This window comes from Nuphar pumila, chromosome 16, assembly GCF_984573655.1.
Source record: "Nuphar pumila chromosome 16, dmNupPumi1.hap1.1, whole genome shotgun sequence".
NCBI classification, from domain to species: domain Eukaryota; kingdom Viridiplantae; phylum Streptophyta; class Magnoliopsida; order Nymphaeales; family Nymphaeaceae; genus Nuphar; species Nuphar pumila.
The window spans coordinates 74,629,593-74,640,510 of NC_143264.1; the positions used below are offsets into that span (position 1 = coordinate 74,629,593).

Consider the following 10,918-nt stretch of genomic DNA (forward strand, 5'->3'; position numbering starts at 1 on the left):
CCAGTTGATTGGCACTTTGTTTAGATCCTATCCAAACCCATCCAAGTCTGAACCACCAATCTGGACATGGGCCACTTTAATTGGAGTTGGGAAAAGTATAGCTAGATCATGTGAGATTTGATCTTGATCTAGATGAGTTTAGTTTGCATCCAACTCAGACAATTGGGTCTGGGTAACTAGGGATAGCCAACAGGTTGAGCAGCCAGACCTGCCATGGATCGTGTTTGTACTGGGGTATGTACCAGGATAAGACTGGACTTGGTTGTGGCCCAACCACTAGATGAAAAAGATTTCACCAGGCCACAGTCCGTCAACCAGCCAACAATCAATCCATTTTAAGAGCCTTGTCCCGGTCGAGCCAAGCCAATCTGCACCCACTTTCGGAACCATGTTGAGGAAGCCATCAGCCAAACCTTTTAGTTCATGGACCTCACATGTGGGCCATGGATTGTGATCGGATCCAGAACCAGAATGAGACCAAGGATAAGCCTAACGCTGGTCACCAGGCCTAGCTCATCAAACAGTCCATGGCCACCAGGCAGTCCAATTTGAGTCGAGGTCAGGCAGGGTCGGCCCATAAACCACCTTGTATGAATAATGCTGTAGTGAACCAGGGATATGGGTGATGTAGCACATTCAAAAATGGATCTATTTCTATACGACCAATAATTTCTATCGCATTAATATAGCATTAAACAGGTGAAAGTTTCACATAGGTCAGATTTAAGTGGGTGATCATGTGCAATTGGCCCATGGTGCAATTGGTTATATCCAATATAGAAAACAGATCTGATATTTTTGACAAACCAAAAGCAATAAGGCTCTTTTTGGTAGCTGGTGTTGGAGGGGGGGGGGGGAAGGATACAAGGGGGGCATCTTCGACATCTGTGGATCCGACATCCTCATGCAGGCGTAGAAATTGGCGAAACCAAACGGTGGCGACCAAGAGGAATTTAGTGATTCTCCATCGTCGCTTGCAACTCCAGCTCCCAAACAGAACCTAAATGGTGTTGAATAAGACAGCCAAACGGTGAAGTCACATGGTCATACCAACTTGTCTTGTTAGGGAATAGTGATGTCAACGGTTTGGATTTGGTCAAATGCCTATCAAATCCAAAAAAAATAGTCAAATTCTGCAAAGTAAACAATATCCAATTAATAACTAGATTCAGATTGAAAATAGTCATACAAATGAATCTGAACTGAACCCAAATATGATGAATACCATAAGTTGATTACAAGTAAAAGGCGTATCAGATTAGCCATTTAAGTTAGTGGGATGCGGAATTGGTATTAGATTTTCCCATCTGGATCTGAATCCGACTGTGCAATATCCGTTTAGGTATCTGAACCAAGTCCAATCAGCTTACAATAGGGGCCAAAGCCACGGCTTGGATCATAGTCCCAAGCCTGCATTTGCAAGCAGTGACAAAAACACGGGTACAAGAGACAAGCGACTTGAGTTGGACAAGTGAATGCAAAAAATTTCTGAAAAATAAGATGTCGATATGGATTTTCTATTTTCTAATCAATAGAAAACATTTTAATTGGTTAATAGATAAAAAAAAATCTTTGAAATGTTCTTTAAAGTTAAAAGTTATCAAAAAGTATTAAAATAATGCTGGTATCTGTTAGGGTAGTGTCAGTGTATCTGACTCGTGTCACCCATGATATGCACTATACGGGGCGTGTCACTGTGACAAGTAAATCCAATGAAATATGAGTTGAATTTAGTTCCGGATTTCATAGAAACACCGGATCTGATAACACATCTCGGACAAAGAGGTTGGAAAACAATGCCCCAGTACTTTGGCAAGGAAAATTTCAAAGTTCAAATAGTATGCTTTAATAAAAGATTAATCAACTCCATACTTTTATAATTAAAAAAACAAAATTATAAAAATTCGAAACAGATATAAGAGTAAGAAATTAATAAAATCACGACAAAATCTCATTACAATCTTAGACAAATTTGCAACATATTGGAAACAGGCAAGATATTGAATTTCTCAATGGTGCACCTGTTATAGTCGGAAACAAGGGTTACGTATCTAAAAAAAGCACAAAGAGATCATATTTGACTAGAATCCAAAGACACATCCAATATAAAATATTGAAATGAATTCGGATCATATTAGAAAGACCTAGTCAGATAAATTTAAATCCAATTTGAACATACATTTAAATCTCATTTAAGATCAATATCCAACAATTTACCAACCGATCATTCAGTTTGAGCATAATCTGAAAAAGGAATCTAAACTATGCCTGACTGGTCTAGTGAAGCATGTAACATGAACCTAGCCAAAAATATTGCAGTAAAAAATAGTAACAATGGGAGACAACTTTGGTTGGCATTTGAGATCCATAAGTCAAACATATCATCTGATATTTTGAGTTTCTCGCAATTTTATTGTGAGAAATTCATGTGCCACGAAATCGTGATTAAAGTGCAAGATACTTAAACTGTTGCCTATTATGAATATACTATCATTATGTTATAATATTATTGTTACTTTTATGGGGGTTTTCATTCTTTATATCTTCTACATGTTTATTTCCATTATTCTTACCAGAGGATCTGAATCTTCTTGCATTACCCAATAAAAAGATATCCCTTATTGAAACCCAGAATGCCATCTAAATCAGATATTCAGAACACCATAATCATCTTCCAGGCAAATTATTTAGTGAATCATTTCATGTTAGGCAAGATTAGAATAATGTCAAGTAAAATGATTGCATGAACACTCCCCCCTACTACAATATGAAATGGTATACTGACACGTAAAAGAATAAACATGTTATTTTTGCACAAAAATGTCAGTCTTTTTGTTCAAACTCCCAGACGCCATTCATGTTGAAAATGCTGCCTTCATTTTCAGATTCATCTGTGTGAAATATGTCTAATGAACTACATTCAGTATGAAATTATTGATTAAGAATCTAACCCCAAAAAGGGAAAAAAAAAAAAGAACATTCAGATAGTGTCAAATGTATAGAGGAAGAAAGGCTCAAACTTCAATGGGCTGAAAGTGTAGATTATTAGATGGTCAGACATTATTAATGAAAATTCAGTTTGTTAGGCTACCAGCTATAAACACTACCAAAGTTTTACCAGCCAAGTCTGAGGGAAGTCTTGACTTCAATGGCTACAGTTTTGGTTTATTAGCAACATTTCATTTTGGTTTCATTTAAAAACCTTCACTACTGTGGTCTGGAATATCTAAAGCCACTTGAGCACACAAACTAGGATTAGTACTTTAACAGTAGTATTCCTTGCTTGTTGCATCCTTGCTAGTAGAAGTGCTAGAAGAATGACTTCTGTTACCAACGGGGGCTCCGCCTGTCTGGTAGGAGCAGTGATTGCTCGTCAGTCGTCACCTGGTGTTGGGACGATGCAAGTTCGAATCCCAAGGGTATGGTTGTAATACTGGTAGGGGTCTGCCTAACCCCCCAGCTTGCCTATCAAAAAAAAAAAGAATGACTTCTGTTGTGTAAGCACCACCAACCATACCCTTTTGATATGGACATGAACAACAATATCCATGATCATGCATGGAGGCGGTGGCAGCATGGAACAGGCAAAGAGATCAACAGGAGGACATGTTGTGGCAGAGAGAGGCCCACTTTGTGAATATAACAGAGCAAACAATCTCATGTTGGTTTCTTTCAACAGAAATATCTCACACTAAGCATGCATTAGACTAAAGCAATTTTAGCCCAAATGTCTCACACCCAAAGCATGTGATAGCCATTAGGATAAAGAAACCCTACCCAAGCTTGGACATAGAAGAAACACAAGGATCGACGGGTGCACCAGATTGAGAATAATAAACTGAGGCATCAAGGTTGGTGGCTAAAGGGAGGTACCTAGACGACCATTCACCAATAGCAAAAGCTGTCACCTGGGTACGGGTACGGCACGGGGACACGGCTATATATATATATATATATATATATATATATATATATGTGTGTGTGTGTGTGTGTGTGTGTGTGTGAAGCTACCCAATTATCCCTGCCCGACCCTGTCCCGATGGGTTTTTTTTTTCAAAAATCTGACCTTACGGATGTGTTCGGCATGATCGATTCAATAGGAATCGACTATTGGGTTATGCATTTTGGATGAATTAAACGGTTTTCGGAGCCTCAAAAGTTTTAAAAAATTGTAGACCGTTGATTTTGGAACCTTATAAAAATCTATCCACGCATCAGAATCAAATGATCCAAGACCCGATTCATATGAAAACAAGCACGTAGAACACATCTGTAAGGTTAGAATTTCAAAAAAAACACCAAAATTTTTGAAAAAAAAAAAACTCATCGGGTACGGGTCGGGCATGGATGGGATCGGGTAACTTCTCATTTTGCTATATATATAATTATATATATATAGTCACTTGTATTGTTAAAGGTAATTACTTGATGACGGTATTTCTCAAAGATATTTTCAAAAGTTAATAAATCTCGAAAATATCTCGGGAGTTTAAAAAATATAAATAACAACAAAAAAGCTAAGAAAATAATAAGTTGCATTGTTTTTCTTTCAAAAATATAAACATGTTTTAAAGGTTTTAAAATATAAAAGAAACAAAAAAATAGGAAATGCAAACTTAAAATAAGAAAAAATGTTTTTTTCTCAAAAAGTATCGCAATAATATCGCAATATTTTGTTTATGTCGATATTTTGAAAATATCGCAATATATTCCCAATATTATTGGCTACCTTGAAATAGCCAATAATATCGCAATATTTTCAAAATATCGGTGAGTGATATATATACTAAATATGACATAAATACAAAATAAAGTGAATGTAATATATTATATAATATAATATAATATAGGACATGCAAAATGGTGTGTCCATTACCCATACACGGGTACGCCACCTAAAGTGGCATGTCCCCGTAACATAGAGCAAAAAGTAATTTCAGCCAATCCAGCAGGTTGGCCAGTGAGAGCTGCTCTTTGAGCTTTCTGAGAAGGAAGATGTCCATACAGCTTGCATGAGCTTTAGATGTTGGAATCAACCAGGAAGGTAGATGACATGGTTCAGCATACCGACTCAAAGAGGAGGCTTCCTTTGTTAACTTCGGTAACATTTACAACAAGAAAATCAGCTGAATGTGGCATGCAGAGAGCAGATTGATACATGAGACATCATAACCCCTGATCTAAGGATATGCAGTTAGAAAAGAATAGTAGAATAGAAGCACTAACAAGGAATAGATTCTTGTACAGAAGAGAAGTAGATACCATCATGTTCTGAAAAGGCAAACATAAACAAAGAAAACAAACAAGGCTTCTCACAAGACTAACAGATAGTTGTTACCTTACTAGTGCCAGAAAAAATCATAGACATGGAATATCATTTTTTAATGCATCAAAAAGAAATAAAAAACAAGGAAGCCAAAGATGAATTCAGCAGGACAGAAGAACAGGTTTCCTACATATTGATCCATGATTATGAGACAAACTTGTAGATTCTTCTCAAAACTAGTTTTTGAAGGAGACCATAGCCCAGATCAATTAACCAAGAAAATCTTTTTAACATATGTGGTCACATGAAAAGAAAAAGATAATCTAACCTCATTGATGCATACCTAAAATATGCCCCATCTCCTTTATAATTAACTCTTATGTTCAATGTAGGATTGCTCCTTCCGATTAGCATAGCACATTGATGAGGATTCTCAGCCCTTATCCTAACGATATTTGTATGATTCTTAAATTACATCTAGCTTCAGTCAGCAAGGGATGTTTACCACTTATGCTGCAGTGCATAATCCAACATCACACCATGCTTAAACTACCCACCCCACCTCACCAGGTTTGCACATGAAGAGGTTTTGAGTAATTGAGTTTCAGTGAAAGCATAACCAATGAAGAAGCACAACACAAAGGAAAGTATTGAACCCATCAAGCCCTTATAATTCATGAGCTTCCTAATTGACCATTGCAGAAATAAGATCAATAAATCCTGGATAGGCTGCATAAACCCATGAACAGCACTTACGTCATCTTCCACTGCTTGCAGATATACTATATACTCAAAACACAAACAGGCTGGATAAACCCATATACAGCACTTACGTCATCCTGCACTGCTTGCAGATATACTGTACTCAAACAGCCCTTATGTATGTATCAACCTCCTATACAATGAGAACTGCACATCGCATTAAAAAAATCCCAATAATTCAACCATACAGAACTCTTCCAGCCACTAAAATTAATAACCAAGTTGCACCATCTCAAGAATGCAAACATATAAACCAATTCAGTATAACCAGCGCAGCAGTAAAAAAAAATACTAACTATGATAAAGGATGCCTTAAAAGCATAGCAAGATATGGAAAAATATAGGAAAAAAAAGGAATCTTCAGCATATGAATCAAGTCATGTTCAAGAACAAAGTTGGATTATGCATTGAACAGCAGGCAAAATATAGCAACACACAAACAACAAAAAGTGAACATCGGTATGTCACCAACCACCTGATCAGAAAGACTTCCAACCTTAAGAATTCATCTTGAATGATCAACAGGATCACAGCCTCCTAGATCATGGATTAGCTGCCTTGAATGCTTCAAAGGCAACCTTAGCCCTTTTAAAAGCAATCTCCAAGCGTTCCACATTAACCTCTAACATCTTACATTCCAATTTCCTCTGTTTTTCTTCAAGTTCCTTCACTTTAGAATGGTCTGCGGACCTGAGCCACTTCCCAATCACTTCATCAAGACCCAAGAATAGGCTCCCTATTTCCTCTGACAGTCTCTCTGATCTGGTGCCACTGGCATTGGCCATAGAATTATTGAAAATTCCTACAAGATTCTCATCATTTGGAATAGAAGCATTAGGTTCTTCCGGCTTCTGCTCTGGAGCCTTAACCTCGCCTTTGGATGATTTTGATCCTCTGCCACCATTCTCAGCTTTCTTAGGCATCTCACCACCACTCTTATGGGGACGAGACTTCTCACCCGATGCGGTCTTCGTCCCCTTCTCTTGGTCATCTTCTCCTTTCACTCCCTTAGCCTTCTCCCTCCAGATTTCCTTTGAGATCAAGAAGGCTTCTTCTTCGTGCGACGTCTTGAAGGCTGGTGGCTTTCCTTCTTCCTGCTCCTTGGTGACATTGATCTCACACTTCTTCCTCAGCCTCCGAACCTTGTCCGAGAGCTGGGTCTTGTTGAACTTCCCCATCTTCTTCTTCGAGAACTCAAAGAAACCCTGCATGTCAGTCACAGCCCCCGGCCCCTTCTGCGAGTAATCCAGAAGCGCCTTAAGGAGCTCTGTCTCGTCTTCATCCTCCCAAACCCTATTAGACGGCTTCTTATGATCCTGCGGGGTCTTGCCGCCACTGGGCTTCTTCTCTGGTTTCGCTACGCTGTCCGCCTTCAAATCATCCACCTTCATCTCCTCATCCTCATCCTCGCTTTCTTCCTTCTTCTTCCTTTTCCTCCTGCTGTCCTCCGCACGGGAGTCGTCGGCCGGACGCTTCGTCTTCGCCTGCACAGCGGGCACGGAGGGTTTCGGCGTCTTACCGTCCATCGGCTTTGAATTCAAGGATTTGGGTAAGATCGGCCCAGATGATGCGGCTTTCGACTGCGAAGCCTTCTGCGACCCGGTGGGTTCCTGAGGCGCCTTCACTGGTTGAGGTTCGTCGTCCGAGGAGTCTTCCTCTTCTTCTTCTTCCTCTTCCGACGAGGAAGATTGGGGTGGAGGAGCGGCGGTTACTTTGCCGCTTCGGCGAGAGTTTGAGGACCGACTTGGCGGTGGAGACGATATCGTCGAAGCCTTCTTTCCCTCCTCTTCTTCCTCTTCTTCTTCTTCTTCTTCCTCATCCTCCTCCTCTTCTACTTCTTCTCCTGGTGAGGAAGAAGAAGCACTCGAGTCGTCTTCTTCAAGAGGCATTCTTTTTTTTGCTAGGGTTCACTTCGAGTAGAGAATTGCAGATTTAGGGTTTTGAGAGAGAGAGAGAGAGTGTGTGTGTGTGTGTCTTGGGTAGGACCGTGGCACACCCGTTTTATTACAAAAAAACAAACAGGTGGGGTAGTTTGACTTCAAATTCATAATTTAAAGTTTTAAACCCAAAAATTTGGATTCAATAACGAACCCGATCTGAAACTATCTTTTTACATATAATCTCTTGGATATAAGCAGCTAACTGGGTCGCGATATCAGCACTTCTCATACCAAACCCGAGGCCAAGAGGACAATGCGCATTTTTTTAACAAATAACAAGATTTTGAAAAATGGGCCATCACAACCAATTGAACAGGATGTTTATCAGTATGCTTATCGGCAGAAAATGATCCGCTTCACATAGGCTGTTTTTTAAATATTGCAAAAAAAATAAAATTTATATTTATTATTATTTTAATGATTTTAACATGTGTCTGACACATAATTTTTTTTTAATTTTTGTCTGACTGATCACTTGAGTATCGGTATGGATATCGACAGATACAATTGAATCAGTGGTCAGGGCCAATACAAATACTGACAATATTGACCAAACCCATAAGTGCTTGTTTGATACCTTATCTAGGATTGAACGGAATGAATGATCAAAATAAACAAAATGCATGTTTTATCTGTAAAAATTATACCAAGTTTAATGTTTGTTTAGTCAAACAAGGTTGTCTTATGGGGTGGCAATCGGAGGGTCAAAATACCTCAACACTAACCCGACCCGTTTATTAAACGGGTCGAATGTGGCAAACATGAACACGACCCATTTATTAAACGGGTAACCCGACACAGTTAACCCATTTAATAAATGGGTTGGGTCGACACGACATGATTACACGACACGGTGGTGACCCATTTATTAAACGGGTTGACCCGATAACATAGACACGATAACCGCATAGGCACACACCACCACTGGAGAGGAGAGGTCTTGTGCTGTGGGTTGATGGGTGTAAACGGGTTGACCCGACCCGTTAGGAGTTAGGGTTATATATATATATATATATATATATATATATATATATATATATATAAACGGGTTGCGAGTTGACGGATTCATATAAACGGGTTGACCTGCCCGCCTAACCCGTTTATTAAATGGGTCAAACAGGTTGGCGGGTTGGCATACCCCTAACACGAACACGACCCGTTTAATAAACGGGTTAGGCGGGTCGAGCCATTTACAACACGAACCCGTTTAAATCAAACCTTAACCCAGCTAAGAAGCAGGTTGGCGGGTCGGGTCAGATTTTGCCACCCCTAGTGCAAACAATTTGAACACACATTGATACTGGATGGGATAACTTCATTTTAAATCATATGACCTAGATCAGTTCATCAATATTCGTGTTTTAACATATTTATTATGAATTGTAACCCCAAGAATATGAATATCATATTGGATCCAAATATCAAAACAGTATAAAACTTGTGCGAATACCAATTTTTTTATATCCCATTGTTATAATTGGTATCATATTAGATCCAATTATGAATGTGTACGAGAAGCTGAAAAATCCAACAACAATAAATGCAAAGATGATTTTCTGTCATAAATCTCATGTTTGTTTCACGTTATGACCACCTCAGCATGCAAAGAGGCGTCACTAATGAAAAAATTGATTCACTCAAGAATTGCAAAAGTAGAGGTTAAAATCCTTAAAATCTAAGCACACTCGAATATCCCTAAAATCTAAGCATATCTAAAATGAAAAAAAAAATAGATTTAACATGCATTCACTCAAGATTTGCAAAGACATGAGTTAAAATTCATAAAATATAAGCAAATATCTCTCTTTAAAATCTAATCCTACAATAACAAAGAAAGAGAGATATGTGTTAGTCGAAAGGATGAGAGCTCGAAGAGGCTTGCGCGTTGCCAGAGAAACGATAGTCAAGGCTCAAAGAGGGCTCGCTTGTTCCCCAGAAGAACACCTAAGGGATGGTGGTCGAGGCTCGCCAGAGAGACAATGGTCATCACTTGCCAAAGGAACGGTGATCGTTGCTCATCGAAGGTGGAGTTTTAGGATCGGAAGGCAACTGGAGCAAGAGGGGATATTCGGGGTCAGAGGAGAGAGAGCATTGAGAGAGTGAATGACCCAAATTTTTTGTAACCTTTTGTTCCCTTATCCCTATTCTTTTTGTAACAAGGGAGTGGAATGGTGAAATACCTTTCCTTAGGCGTGGCAGACGTGCATTTTGCACATCCCCCACGTCCAATGATTGTTTCATACACCGTCCCAACCAGCCGCACCCTTAACGCCTCCCTCCTCTTTCAACTCTACGTGTTTGAATGATTTAATTTTCTCATATACCGTTTCTCTTTTTGAATTATAAAATTTTAAATGTATTCATTTATTCGAGATTTTTCAAATAAAAACATGCAAAAAAATTTGATAATCCCACAGGAAATTCAAAGCCAATAACGCCCGTACTTAAGATAGGTCCGGTCACATCCTTTGATGAATGCACACAGCCTTGATGACAGTAATTTTCTGTGGCCCAAGTGGGCCCGAGCCGGGTGGTAAAGCAGCTGTGCGCTATAGAAACTTTGGTTCTTGAGAGGTTCCACCATATGATCACAAGGGGCGTAAATGGGGTTAAAGAGCCTGTTTGACAGCATGAGATGCACCTATGAACCAAGTAACAAGACCCATAGGCATTTTGGCACCACCCTAGAATGCAATATTGGCCAATTTGTATGACTTGGGAGATCCAGATTGTAGTTCCGGCATGCATCAAGAATTACTAGCCTGCCATCAAAACTACACCAAGATTAGCCAACATGGCAATTGTGTTCAGCAATGGAATCGTGAAGATTTTGTTAGCTAATCAACGGCATGCACAGCAGACACCATGCTTTCCATAACTGACCAGTGACCACCAGGGTGTTAAGAGATAGACCTAGTGCTGCATCATTGATAAAGATGATTGAAACAAC

General features: G+C 39.3%; 1 protein-coding gene across 1 annotated transcript; it reads right to left on the reverse strand.

Moving 5' to 3' along the window:
* Window positions 1-876: 876 nt before the first annotated feature.
* LOC149813616 (uncharacterized) lies at window positions 877-7,981 on the reverse strand. Its single transcript, XM_089990875.1, has 2 exons — window positions 6,525-7,981; window positions 877-1,104 (listed from the first exon to the last, which is right to left on the reverse strand). The coding sequence occupies exon 1, from the start codon at window positions 7,915-7,917 to the stop codon at window positions 6,571-6,573; it is 1,347 nt and encodes a 448-aa protein (XP_089847001.1). The 5' UTR covers window positions 7,918-7,981; the 3' UTR covers window positions 877-1,104; window positions 6,525-6,570.
* Window positions 7,982-10,918: the final 2,937 nt, after the last annotated feature.